Below are 14,983 nucleotides of genomic sequence, written 5' to 3'. Positions count from 1 at the left end.
TATTATATTTTTATTAAAGTTCGAAATCAAATTATTTATTCGAATTAAAGTGATACTTTCGACATTTTTATTTTCCTTATTATTTATTATTCAAGAAAAAAAAAATGAATACACCTTTTTAAAGGAGTTCAAATTTTCTTTTTAAGTTGTTTAAAGAGTTAGAATTCGTTATTTAGGAAATATAAATCTTTTTCGAATTAATAACTTTATTTTCGAATTTATTCGCTACGCATTTCCTTAATTTATTTTACTTTATTTATTTTATATTTTTGTTTATGTTATTATTCTATGTTATAATTTTCTTATATCATCGTCCTTTTACTTTGTTATTTAAATTATTTCAATGCTTTAGTTTATGAGAGATGGGTAGTATAAGAAGGGTATATAAGATAGAATTATATGTGCATTAGTAGCTAGTCAGTGCTAGCATAAGAAATTGATTGTTATGTACGTGCGTGTGCTAATTGTTTAATGTTACATTTAAATGTGCATAAAGAATTGTTTGCTTCCACCAAACTTATTGCATTATTGAACTTTATTTATGATTTGGTTGGAAAATCGTTAGTGAGACATGGAATTGTGTATTTCAGGAATAAAATGTTTCTTTCCAAGTATACTAACATAGGATCCTTCGAGAAACTTGATATAGAAACCCCTGATATTTACGTGAAGAAAATTGTGTTTGGATGTGAATATTATGCTAAAGTTCAAGGGCAACCTATCTTAATGAGAAAGGATATCATAGCAGCCACTATCATTAATTGCTTACCTAACAAATTTCCATACCTAGAACTCAAGGAAAAGTTTAAAGACATGCATTCTGATAATGGAACTCCAAACTTGGCTAAGTATGGGACTTGGGATGGTAGATGGAAATATGATTCAGAAATTCTGACCACCATTATTGAAGCGGCAGAAAGTGGGTTTAGAGACGGTAAAATCGTAGGGAGTCATGTTGGAGATTCAGTTACAGAAGAACCTATGGGAATAAGTGTAAATAATGACCTAGAGGAAAATGATGTAGCTGTGGAGAATGAGAATGTAGGTGTTGAGGCAGAGAATCCTAACCCAGCGGCTCATGAGCCAACGATTGAGATCTCTAGTGATTCGGATGCAGAGCTCGAAAGTGAACAGGAGATGGCAAGTGAGCCTAATCAAGATGAAGACATGGGTGAAGATGCAAACCCTGAGGAAGACCCCGATGAAGACCCTGAAGAAGAGTTCGATGATCTTGAGATCTAAATTTCACTCCGCAAGTTTCAGGAGCAATGGATAGGCAAGAGGCCACAAATATTTTGAAGTCATAAATAGTTAATTAGCTCTTTTATGTTTTAAAGAATAAGTAGCAAAGCTACAACTGTTTAAGGTTTAAGTTTATTGAAGTTTGAAATGTTCTTTATTATTTTCAAGGATGTAATAAACCTCTATGGAGTTAGCAATAAAATTTAAAGTTTTCAAGGAATTGTTCTTTATTCTATTTTGAGGATTCCATAATACCCCAACCTCTAGGTAGTACGTCGTGGATTAATCTTCCTATTGGTTGCATACTCAGTGTGAATTGTAGATCAATTTAATTGCCACAAAAATATTAAATGATTTGAGTACATAAAGGAAGTGAGGGCCAATCTAGACCCTCATGACCAATATGATTCAAAATGTTATGCCTTATGTGCAGTGTGTAAATGTCTTTCGTGAATTATTGAGGATGATTATTTTTCAATGATTATTGCATCTTGTAGACGATTGTTGCACCTTCGTAAACGATTGTCGTGCCTTCGTAAATGATGTGTGTTAATGTGAACATTGTTGGTTGAGGAGATCTTTATGGTCAATTCAAGTATTAAATTGTATGGGATAACGTATAAGTGATGTTTCAAACCTAACGTAGAGTATACTAATTACAGGTCGCGTTCTAGAATGGCCAACAACAATGATTTAGCTGCTGCGATTCGCCTCTTGGCGGAAAAGCTAATCCAGGAGAGGACTGAGCGCCCTGATTCTGCAAGGGAAATGTTTGAAAGACTTTCTAAGGTTAAGCCACCGTATTTCAAGGGGCAAGCAGACCCAACCTTCCTGGAAAACTGGATTAGGGAGTTTGAGAAACTATTTGAGGCTGTGAGTTGCCCTAGGAGTATGAGAGTAAGTCAAGCTGTCCTTTACTTGAAAGATGAGGCCGACCTTTGGTGGAAGGAAAATGGAACTAGACTAAATGCTGCTGAGGGATTCAATTGGGATTCGTTTATTGTTGCCTTGAGGGGGAAATTTTATCCTCCTTTTATGAGAAAGCAGAAAGCGCAGGAGTTCATCAACCTTAGGATGGAGAATATGACTATTGCTGAATACTATAGCAAGTTTATAGCTTTATCGAGGTTTGCACCTGAGGTGGTAGCTACTGAGGAGCTAAAGGCTCAAAGGTTTGAGCAAGGGCTGACTGATGAAATTCAACTGGGATTAGGTGGGGAAACTTTTACTTCCTTAGACATAGTGTATGGGAGAGCTGCTCATATTTATGGTCTGCTCGCGTACGTGCTATACGAATCCTAAAGCTATCAGGATTCGATATATGATTAAATTCCTAATCCTAAAAGGATAAATTAATTAAATAAGAGTTCTACTAGGATTCTAGTTTAATTAATTCGTATCCTAGTAGGATTCCAGTTCCTTTTCCATACCTCTATAAATAGGTGCCTAGGGTCATAATTTATAGATACAATTGAAGTATTCTAAAGGTAAGATTTTAAAGAAAAGTCAGCCATACACTTGCACCTAATAGCCGAAACTCCTAAGCAACCTTAAGGGCGATTCTAGTTGGTCAAGCTTAAGGCGGATCCGGACGTGCTGTGGACTATCTACGGAGGGACGACACTTGGAGTCCTAAAGACTTGTTCTTGTTCGGTTCGGGCGCAGCTAGGGAGGGCACGCAACAAAGTGTATGCATCTAAACTATGCTAAATGATTATGTGTAAATAATATGCTTTCCTGCCTTTATGGTTTTTCCGCATGATTTATGTTTTGTCATATGAATCATAACCTAACAGTGGTATCACGATCCTCTTATTATTTTCATAATCTAAATTGCATGAACATGGTTAAATTTTACAAATTTGCAAAGAATTAAAGGGGTGATTAATTTTCGTAATTAATTGCAAATTGCGTTTATTTAATTATATGTACGCAGTTTTTCGGCAGTTTCTTCGTTACTCATCCAAATCGAGTGATTTTTGTGTCAATTCCGCATGTAAAAGGCATTCTAAATTTTTGACAAAAAGAGTAATTTTGGCCGAACCCAGAATTCCCAAATTCGAAGCCTAACTATGACTTTTCGGAGATTTTAGTTTTTCGAACGCAAAAGTTTGTAAATTTAAGGTGTTAAATTAAGTATTTGCGATTCTGTAGACACCTACTTTTGTCCCCATTCCCGAAAGGGAAGGTTCAATGATGAAAACATAAATCTCCACTTGACAACGCATCTCCTATAAAATAAACGAATTTCGATTCCCCATTTCATTTCACCCGAAACCTGCTATTTATAGAAACCTGCTAAAAATAGTAACTGCCGTAAAAGGTAGCTTTTAAAAGTGGCAAATCATAAAGGATAGAAACCTGTCAGAATTAGGTGTTGCATTCCAACATAAATCCTAAATGAGATAGAAAACTGCGAGAATCCTATTCCTAATATGATTCGGAAAAAAGAGTTACGTATTAATTAAAATCCTAACGAGCCTAGAGTTCGTAACGGGCCCAGACGCATTCCGTCATAAAATTGATACGCGCTAAAAGACTCGGTTAAGTCTCAAACTCTACGGATTTCAGGAAGCCGAATCTGACTAAAGAAAACAGCCCAGACCCTATTTTCAACGTCTGGCTCTGGGCGCCGAAATCTTCGGCGCCCAGGCCTGGGCGCTGAAAATACCTGGGTACGTGTTTTTTCCTAATTCTTTGTGGATTAGAACTCTGCAATTCTATCTTTCCACGAACTCTTCCCTATAAATAGACCCCTAAATTCGACGTGAAAAGAACACACACAACAACACATAATTATATTCTGAGTATTGACTCCAACCCTTAGCCTAAGCCTCTCGCTGCGAAATTGTTCACGCGTTCTGTCGCAATCGATCCATAAATCGAACAGAACGTATCCCGTCCCATAATTGAGATTCGTTAAATAAAAAGGAGAAATAGCAAAGTCAAAGTGGTTAGTTTTCTGAGAACCGTGACGCACCTCTCAAGGGTGCGTCGTAATGTGTCCCTTTTCGATGATTTAACTGCTTTCCTCACCCTTTTTATGAACTGTTAAACTAACTAAATCTGATTGTTCTATCACGCCTAACAAATATAATATTTTTGGGAAATCGGATTATCATGCTAGGTCCCTTAATGCTATTTAAATCAGATAATCACGATCGAATTAGTATTATATGTTGCATATTGCTAAAATCAACTTAGATTAGTTTAATAGTTAACGCATGTCCCTTCAATTATTTATGCTTAGCTAGTAAGGATATCCTGCCTCTGGAGTTATCGACGAGCGAAGTACTCCTCTCGGTAGTTACAGTCCCCCGAACCCTCAATCTCTACCTTGCGGGTGTATGTTGAGAGATCCCCACACCAGGGATCACAAGGGAACCTACGGCCGTCGTGGTTAAACATAATTGCACTCCCTTTATGTCACGATAACCGGGTTTTGTCAGTTTTTCTCATTGTCGTTAAAAACTGAATGGCGACTCCTATATTACTAGTCAATTGGGTGTATACTCACAGGAAATCCAATTACACTTGATTGAATAAAAAGAATCGTCACACCCACGAGGGACGAGGTCACGCATTAGCCTCGTGCTTTTTCGACCCCCTCACAGTGGCGACTCCACTGGGGATAGTGAAGGAAATACTCGTGCTTGTAGGTAATCAAAATAGCCGAAGGGTGAAACGATCCTACCCCGCGTTTATTTCCCCATCAAGTTGGGACGACCTGAAAATCAGCATATTAATGTGAACGGGCAGAACCGCATAAAGACTCTCGGCTCCCTCGGGAGTTGGGACTAAGGATACCTTTTTTCGCCAATAGGGGGTGCATACGCCGCGCATGTTTCCCACTCGGTACTTGTGCAGGTATTACACCTATCCCGAACCCAATCTCTCGCTCATTAGGTCCCTCTCGCCTGCATGCCCCCTTGGCTTGCACTTGCGGGTTGGCCTCTTGAGCGAAATTCGTCTGTTGAAGACACTACCTCGACCGGGGCATGTGTTGGATCTACGATAGAAGCGGTACCAAGCCAGGCGCAAATAAACTACCCATAGAAGCCTATCATAAACTACGTGGCATATTTAATTTTCAAATCCATGCTTGTAATGTAGTTATGTGTAGCGAAATATGTGATTGTGTACGACAAACTATCCTAGAAAACCAAAGACCTTAAAAATTGCCCAAACATTCGTAGACTAATTTGCCAAAGCGTTATACCGAAACACGTGTTCCGCAAACCCGAATGATCGCCACAAAAATGAGCGACGCTCGGGATGGCCTGTAACGAATCCCACAAACGCTACCACGCGTAAAGGATGTTATCAGGCAAGCACGCAAATCAAAGTCGCATAAACAGAAGACAGAAAACGAGAACCAGCCAGGGACGCGTTTTCAACGCCCCTGGCTGGGCGCCAGAAATTCTCACGCCCCTCGCTGGGCGCTGAAGTTGCTGCTTGGCCTTCTGGTCAGGCGCAGCAGCCTCGGTGCCCGCACGAAAGGAAAATACGTAGCGCAAAAAGTGTTCATAAAAAGAATTGCTACGAGGGCGTAAGAATAGCACTCGATTTCAAAAGCGACTCGCGAAAAAATTAATAACTCTTTGCGTCGTTGTCAGGCCTCCTACGACGGCAATGCTCGACACTAAAAGTCGACCATGCAAATAATCATGAATGTCACACGGGCAGAGATTTTCGAAAACATAAAGAGTTCAAAGTGCACACATAGCAGTCCAAATATACTAGTCCGACTTAAGGGTAGTCATAGAATGTCTAAAAAAAACCGACTCACAAAACAAACTAATGTGTCTCCTACTCCACAACAATAATGCAGGGCCCCTGAGTACTTGCCCCTGATAGCCATCAAGGAACGCGATGGAAGAAGCATATCCCGAACATCTATACCTAGAGGTCGCACAAACCCAAGAGATGCATGCTCTGGGACACGACCCTTTACGTTCTCAAAGGCCACTCGCCCCAAAGAACCATGCTATGACAAAAACGCTCCCCAACTCACACGCTTTCGGGCTATTGTTTAGGTTAGAAAAGAAAAGAGCGAAGAAAGAAACAGAAATTATGGCATTAGCTCTCCAAGATGAAGTGTTCGATCCTACTAAATTGATCGCTCCATCACCCTCAAAAGATGACCAAATCCAACGAGGGTGGCGCAAGACTTTCAAATGGACTAACGCTCGTGGGATGAAGTTCAAGATATCTGCAGGAGAGGGTCCGATGTACGAAGAATTAGAGTCTGAATCCGAGTCTGACTCCGAGTCCGAACCTAGCAAAATTGTAACCCCTCCCAAAAATAGTTTAGACCCGGAAATCTCTACTCCGGGAGATCTTTTTGATGTAATGCTTCATGACTTTAATAAGATAAACAAAACTTTTGAGTATGTGCCGCTTAAAAATCCGAGTAATAATGCAGAATGTCTCGCCACTAATGAGCACGAAAAAGAGCCGGAAGAGGAATATACCGAACTAATAAAAGATGTAAGTGAACAAGAACTCAAAACTCCTATAATTGAGGACACAGAATCGGTAAATATTGGAACAGAAGAAAATCCTAAAATTATTAAAATTGGCCTCACCTTAACTCCCACTGAAAAGGCCGATCTAATCTCCACTTTGCGGGAATTCGAGGGTGTCTTTGCTTGGTCCTACAAAGACATGCCAGGAATAGATCGATCGAGAAATCGCTGAGCATAAAATTCCGCTAGATCCCAAAATGACGCCAGTAAAACAAAAGCTACGGCGGCTCAAACCAGAGATAACCTTGAAAATAAAAGAAGAAGTCACTAAACAATTAGACGCCGGCTTTATAAAAGTCTCCAACTACCCAGAATGGGTGGCCAATATTGTCCCCGTAGCTAAAAAAGATGGACGAGTGCGAATGTGCGTAGACTTTCGAGACCTCAACAAAGCCAGTCCTAAAGATGACTTCCCTCTACCTCACATTGACATACTAGTAGACAACACCGCAGAGCACGCGCTCCTCTCCTATATGGACGGGTACGCCAGATATAACCAAATACTCATGGCAGAAGAAGACATGGAAAAAACAACTTTCATTACCCCTTGGGGAACATATTGTTACACTGTAATGCCTTTTGGTTTGAAAAACGCGGGGGCCACCTATCAAAGAACAGCCACCACGTTACTCCATGACATGATACATAAAGAAATCGAGGTCTATGTGGACGACATGATCGTCAAATCTAAAGACCGGCACGGTCACCTCCCGGCACTTAAAAAGTTCTTCACCCGAATCTTGAAATATAACATGAGACTAAATCCACAAAAATGTGTGTTCGGGGTAACCTCGGGAAAATTGCTAGGATATGTTGTTAGTACGCGAGGAATCGAGATTGACCCATCTAAGATCAAAGCCATTACCGAAATGCCCCCACCAAAAACTGAAAAACAGATAAGGGGCTTCCTAGGAAAGCTGCAATACATTAGTAGGTTCATTTCCAAGCTTACTATGACTTGTGAGCCAATATTCAAAAAATTAAGAAAAGAAGAAAAGATCGAATGGGATGAACAATGCCAAACTGCCTTCGATAAAATCAAAGAATACCTAAGCAAACCACCCGTCCTCTCCCCGCCTTTGCCTGGAATCCCTTTACGCCTATACCTAACCGTCACGGATACTGCAGCAGGAGCTATGCTCTCACAGTGTGTACATGGATCCGAGCGAGCCATTTACTACTTGAGCAAGAAGTTCATACAGTACGAGACGAGATACACAGAACTTGAGAAAACCTGTCTCGCCCTCGCCTGGGCATCCAAAAAACTCAGACATTACCTATTGGCCCACACTGTTCATATAGTGTCACAACTAGATCCCTTAAAATACATGTTCGAAAAGCCCGCCCTAAATGGTCGCCTGTCCAGGTGGCTAGTCATGCTCTCAGAATTCGACCTAAAATTCATGCCGGAAAAAACAATCAAAGGAAGAGCGGTAGCCGAATTCCTGGCCGAGCATGCCACGAATGAGGAAACCATGGAAGCTTACCTCCTCCCCGACGAGGAACTTCTGATGATACGAGACGACTATTGGACACTATACTTCGATGGCGCGTCCAACCAAAAAGGATGCAGCGTCGGAGTTCTCCTAGTCAGTCTCGAAGGAGCCCATATACCAATTTCCGTCAAACTTGACTTCGAGGCCACAAACAATGCCGCCGAATACGAGGCCTGCATAGTTGGGCTAGAGGCCGCAGTTAGCCTCGGAGTCAAACATCTACAAGTCTTCGGGGATTCTTCCCTAATAATCAACCATATATCCAAAAGATGGAAGGTCCGAAGCACTAGTATCTCAAAATATCAAGCTCACTTAGACCAAATAGTCGAGCAATTTGAAAAAATCGAGTATACGTACTTGCCAAGAGACGACAACCAATTCGCGGATGCACTAGCGAAGCTAGCTTCAATGCTCAACATCCCGAATGAATGGGACGGAATGACCCTTCGGGTCGAGCGAAGGAAAGAGCCGGCTTATTGTTGTGCCATAGACTCCGAACCTGAAAACACCGAAGAAGAACCATGGTACACGAACATCCTTCGTTACAAAACAAGTGGGGAATTCCCCCCAAACACTTCCCCGCGAGCACAAAAGGCCCTACGCCTCCTCGCTTCACAATATAGCATAATTCTGGGAGAACTGTACAAATACACGCCGAATAAAATCAAGTTACTTTGTGTCCATCAAAACCAAGCCCAAAGACTAATGGAAGAATACCATAACGGCGTGTGCGGACCCCATATGAACGGAAAAATGCTATCCCGAAAAATATCCCGCTCAGGGTACTATTGGACCACTATGGAAACTGATTGTCATCACTTTGTAAAAACTTGCCCAAAATGCCAAATCTTCAGTAACCTTAACCATTTGCCTCCCTCAGAACTATACACCTTTACTTCTCCATTGCCCTTTTCCACCTGGGGTATAGATAAAATCGACAAGGTAACGCCAACAGGCGTAGGGGGACACGAGTACGTTTTAGTCGCAATTGATTACTTCACTAAATGGGTAGAGGCAGTCTCCTATGCAAAATTAACGGCCAAACATGTCACTCGATTCCTAGAAAAGAACATATTCTGTCGATACGGGGTTCCACATGAAATCATAAGTGACCAAGGTTCCCAGTTCAGGGCCGAAGTCCAAGACCTGCTCGAAAAATATCATGTCAAACACCATAAATCCTCTCCCTACAGGCCGCAAATGAACGGCGCGGTAGAGGCGGCCAACAAAAATATTAAAGTCATAATCGAAAAAATGGCCGAAAATTATAAGGATTGGCCCAACAAATTACACTTCGCATTATGGGGCTATCGAACCTCAATCCGCACCTCCATTGGAGTAACACCCTACTCCTTGGTATACAGAATGGAAGCAGTTCAACCGGTCGAGTTGGAGATTCCCTCCTTCCGGATCGTCCTAGAAAGCAAGCTACCCGAAGCTGATTGGGTTCAAGCTAGGTACGACGAGCTCGTCCTTCTAGACGAACGGAGGTTGAGAGCTCTACATCACGTGCAAGTGTATCAAAAGCGCATCGCAAGGCAATTCAACAAAAGAGTCAAACCTCGAAATATCAAAGAAGGCGATTTTGTATTAAAGAAGTCCTCGCACCTACTACGGACCCTCGAGGAAAATTCCGGCCTAATTGGACAGGACCGTATTTTGTAAAGACCATCCTACCTGGCGGAGCAGTCCAACTAGCTGACATAGATGGAGCGGAATTCGCTAACCTCACGAACTTAGACCAATTAAAAAAGTGCCATATTTAATAAAATTCAGTCCAGAGTTAAGGTATCTAATAAAACACATTAAGACTCATAAGCAAACATTCTGTGCATTACTCTAAGCAAACGGCATAAAACTCGATAAGGTAGAAAAAGCGAAGGACAAAACTTCAACGCCCAAGACTGGGCGCTGTTATTTTTCACGCCCAGGCCTGGGCGCCGATATTTCCTTCGCCCTTGATCGGGCGTCATTCTCTCTTGCCACCTACCCTCCCGCTTCTGCAAGTGTTCGTACTCCTTTTTCTAACCCTCAAAAGAACCACGAACACTTGGGGGGGGGGGGGGTGAAGCAGACGTGTAATGAACACCCTTTCAAAAAAATTTCTCAAAAGCTAGAACTACGCGCGACCTGATTCTGACAAGATACGTAGGCAATCCTTCTCAAGGATTCGGTCCAATAAAAATTAAAAAAATAATAAAGTCATGCAACGCATCAAGCAGAAAAGATATTGCAAAGGGCACTCTACCCTAACCCATGCACGGGCAAGACCAAATAGAATGAAAAAACAAAGCCACAAGAATTTCCAGGAACAAGCCCAACAAAGGAGTATGGCACGAGTCGGCAAAAAACAAAAAAATAGTGAACATGCATATGTAATACCCCAAGTAGTCGGTTAGTCTAAAAATATGTGTGCACTCTTATATGAACTCATTATTTTTTACGAAAGTCTTTTCCTTTTCAAAATTCGTCGTTGGTTTAGAAAGCTAATATTGCTATAATATGTTAAAACAAAGCCCACGGAAGGCTCAAAACATTCTTGCACCAAAAATCGCAAAAAATATATATATACATGCGGAATACAAGAATGAATATGTACAAAACAGGAGGTAAGCCTAAGACTCGTCATCGGCTCCATGTCTCCAAGCCTCGCCGGTCCATCCACTCCACTCCCCGTGGTATGAGGGCCCCCAGCCAGAGTCACCCCAAAAATGAGGTTGTGACTGCAACTCGGGGCTAGGCTCTCGGGCCACCGACACGGAACGTCGCCTACGCTCCGGCTCGGACCTCTCCCCGGAAGAACTCACCCCCGCGTCGGAACGGCGATGCCGTAGGGGCGAGTGTCGTGCCCTCTCTCTCTCACGACCGTGTCCCCCGCCCGAGGGACCCGCGTCGTCGGCCCCGGCACGTCCAGCAGCCGTCTACAAAAAAGGACAAAAAAGATAGTGAATAACCGAAAGCCAAACAAAAGGTACAGATCAAAAGAAAAAAAGAGGGCACATTACCCGAGTAGAGTGGGGGCTCCTGCAAGAAAGTGCAGACCGAGCTCGAACCAACGCGGACTTCAACCGGTTGATCACCCCCACCATCGCATTGGCCGTACGGGCCGGAACCTGAAACAGGAATGTTAGTAAAAAAGAAAGAAAAAATATAAGAAGAGTACACAAATAAAAGGTGCATACCGCCTGTACTCCCGCAGGGAGCGGAGCATGGAAAACCCGATCTTCCGGGAAAGTCTCCACAATCTCGGATCCACTCTCTTCGGTATACGAGATCCGAGCATCGGGAAACACCCATCCCCCCAACGAAGGGTCAGGACACTCCTGCACAAAACACAATAGGCATAAACACATGGGCACGAGCATGAAAACACTAAAATCAATACGAAGAGAGGAGGCAACTTACAGCGCCAGGCTCTGGGAGACGAAGAGAATCCTGGATAAACGGGTAATAGCTAGCTCCCTCTATCACCAACTCCGTCGCCGACACGCCAGTCCTCGAGTGGACCCTCCACGACTCGCCTATCGAGCGAGTAGACAGCATGGTCGCAGGCGGAGGCCTGGGCACCGAAGAAGCCCCGACCGTCTGCATACGTACCCGCTCTCCCAGGTACCAGACAGGGTCCCGGCGGCCAGCGAACAAGACCCGCATCTGGCTCAGGGCATAACTATCCCTGACCGAAGCATGGGTACCCCTAAAAGAGAGCCATGGGGTCCAAACCACCTGTTTTTGTACAAACGCAGTCAGATCTCGCACATAGAAAATAAAAAAGAATGACGAAATACGAGATAGAGGATAAGATTCTGTACATGCTCAGGGTTCCCGTCCCGGATAAGATCCCACACGGTATCGGGCGGTGGACGCACTGTCAGCTTCTTCTTCCAACCCCAACGGCGACCGACAGGGAACTCCAAAGGCCTCTACCCCTTTCGGGGAGCCAGCCAAGGTAAGTGCTCAAAGGCCCACAGCTGCAAAAAGAAAAGGACAATAAAACATTAAAAAAAAGAGGCCCGGTAAAAGCGAGAAAACAAAAGAAAGTCTAGGCACATACCTCGATCAAACGCGGCACTCCCGCTAATGTAATCACAAAGTGACGTCTACTCGGGTCCGAGTCGCGCACCGACAAACTCATCTGGCCGACAAGCGTCGCATAGCCCAAATCGCCCCAGCGATAGTCATCCAGTGTAGACACGTCCTCCACCATGCCTATCCACCTCGGGTCAAAGGTGTCAGTCGCACCCGATAGAAAAGTGGAAGTAATAAAATGGAGGTAGAACAGCCGAGCCTGTCTCGAAGGCGACTCCTCTACCCCATGCTCCAAAGCCCACATCAGGTCATCGAAAGGTATCCCACGGGGCTGGTACGAAGGTAATCTACTACCCATCCACGAGCCCAGGAGCCTGGTACCCTCAGCAACAGTCGGCGATGGGCCATCCGACCTCAGACGAAAGGGGTTCCCTATAAAGGTCAAGCCCGTCAAAGCCGTGTAGTCCTCAGGAGTGATCGTCATCTCGCCCCAAGGAAAATGGAAGGTGTTGGTGGTATCCCACCAACACCTCATGAACGACCGCAGAAAGGACAGGGAGATGTTAAGCCGTAGTATCTCCCAGAAGGTCTCAACCACCGGAAACAGTGAGCTCTCCCTCACCAAGGCCTGGGCATCCGAGCTCAGGTAGCTAAAAACGGTCTCACTCATCGCTGCGCCATAGCCGCGAACTGTAGTCTCTCTCCTCGCGTGAAAGCGGGAAGTCACGTGGTGCTCTAGGTCGTAGTGAAGATCACGACCGTCGTAGAGCTCAGGGCCCACCCATAGGGGACCCGCGCCAGTAGACAGACGCGTCATGCCACGCTCCTCGTGGCCACCAGGAGGGGGTAACGACTCGTCAGACATGCTGATCAACAATACAACAAGGCATTATACCTTTGACAAAATCGGCACTCACACCGATCCCTAAAAAGAGTGCATTTCACTCATGAAATGGAGTCATACAATTTTTGTTCCCTAAAAACATGATACTAAGTTCATACTTCGCAAAATTCCCTAAGTAAAAATTAACTCCAGCAAAATCAAAATTCTTCCATGATTTGTCACCCATGAATTATGAGGAACGCAAGAAATATACCAAGAACACCTACATTATAAGAAAATACTAGGGTCGTAGGTATACTTGGGGGCTAGCATGAAAATGCCCAAATTCAACAAAAATCAACATACTTGCAAAAATTAACATGCACAAACTAATTAACATGTTATGTGGAACATTTCCAACTATCTAATTGAAGGAAAGGGGCACAAAATCAAAAAACCCCAAATCAATTTCATGCACAAAAATACTTGACAAAAATACTGAAATTGACAAAAAAGCTCAAAATTACCGAAAATTACTTTCATTGGGAAGATTAGGAAGTGATTTGGAGAAGAATTCGTGAAGAAAAGTGAAGGAAACGAGCAAAAATCAGTAGAAAGAAGTGAAGAGTTTGAGCGAAAATGGTGGAAATGGGAAAGGAAGGAGACGGTCCGCGTATTTAAAGACCAGCCTCCCCCTTCGCATTTTCAACGCCCAGCTCTGGGCGTTAGAAATTCAAGCGCCCACAGTTGGGCGCTGAAAATGCTTCCCAGACAGCGAATATTCGCTGTCGGGCACGCGTACTCCCCTATTTTGTGTAAGATATCCGTTATCTTGATATTTCTTTCCCAAAAAAAAACGGTATTTTGAAAAAATAATAAATAATAAATATTGTTAAACAAAAATATACACAGTGTGGACCCACTTATAGGACACATCTAATCAGGAAATATTACGATCCACCAACAGGTTGTAATCACAAAAGCCCTTCTACATAGGCAAAATAAGAAATTCAAAATGGGCTCGCCCACCCTCAGCGGGCGGGGTCTGCGTCACTAGCCGCGCAGGTCCTCAGTTTTCGAAAGAATTAAAGTCTTCAAATTTAAAATAGGCTCGCCATCTTCAGCCGGCGGGGTCTACGTCACTAACCGCGTAGGTCCTTATTTTCAAAAAAGCAAAACAAATTTCAAAATAGATTCGTCCACTTCTATCGGACGGGGTGTCCACCCTTAGCGGACAAGGTTCGCCATCTTTAGCCGGCGGGGTCTACGTCACAAACCGCGTAGGTCCTTATTTTCAAATTTCAAAAACAGATTCGTCCACTTCTATCAGACGGGGTGTCCACCCTTAGCGGACAGGCTCGCCATCTTTAGCCGGCGGGGTATGCGCCATTAAAACCGCGCAGGTCCTTAGTCGCTGCAGCGATAACTTTTGCTGGATTTTCCTTCGTTTTACGTCCTATAAAAACAAGGGTGCTGGATTTTCCTTCGTTTTACGTCCTATAAAAACAAGGGTGCTGGATTTTCCTTCGTTTTACGTCCTATAAAAACAAGGGGGTTTTCTCGTTTAGCTAGCCCTGAAAATGAGAATCTTTAAAAAACACTTTTACCTCGTGATTGGGCTTGGCCAGGCCCAATTACACTTTATAGCTTTGATTTCGAAAACATCTGTAGCTACTCCCAATGACAAAGTGAGGGAGTTTCTACGCACCTTTAGATCCTTCCAATGACAAAGTGAGGAAGCTTCTATACTATCAGTTGACAAATCCCAATGACACGTGAGGGATATGTCGACACTTCAAGTGATGACCCTTAAGTCAAATGTTATCACTCGGGGGCTCGTGAGACTCTCGCAAAACAGGTCGCATACA

At 43.4% G+C, this 14,983-nt stretch overlaps 1 protein-coding gene across 1 annotated transcript; it reads right to left on the bottom strand.

The window, feature by feature from the left end:
• Positions 1 to 10,750: 10,750 nt before the first annotated feature.
• Positions 10,751 to 11,374, bottom strand: LOC130464293 (uncharacterized). Its single transcript, XM_056833777.1, has 2 exons — positions 11,272 to 11,374; positions 10,751 to 11,187 (listed from the first exon to the last, which is right to left on the bottom strand). Exons 1-2 carry the CDS (start codon positions 11,353 to 11,355, stop codon positions 10,882 to 10,884), a joined length of 390 nt encoding a protein of 129 aa, XP_056689755.1. The 5' UTR covers positions 11,356 to 11,374; the 3' UTR covers positions 10,751 to 10,881.
• Positions 11,375 to 14,983: the final 3,609 nt, after the last annotated feature.

The sequence above is a fragment of the Spinacia oleracea genome, chromosome 6 (genome assembly GCF_020520425.1).
Source record: "Spinacia oleracea cultivar Varoflay chromosome 6, BTI_SOV_V1, whole genome shotgun sequence".
Lineage (NCBI taxonomy): Eukaryota > Viridiplantae > Streptophyta > Magnoliopsida > Caryophyllales > Amaranthaceae > Spinacia > Spinacia oleracea.
The sequence above is the reverse complement of the archived record's forward strand: the minus strand, read 5'-3'. Positions and strand labels throughout refer to the sequence as shown.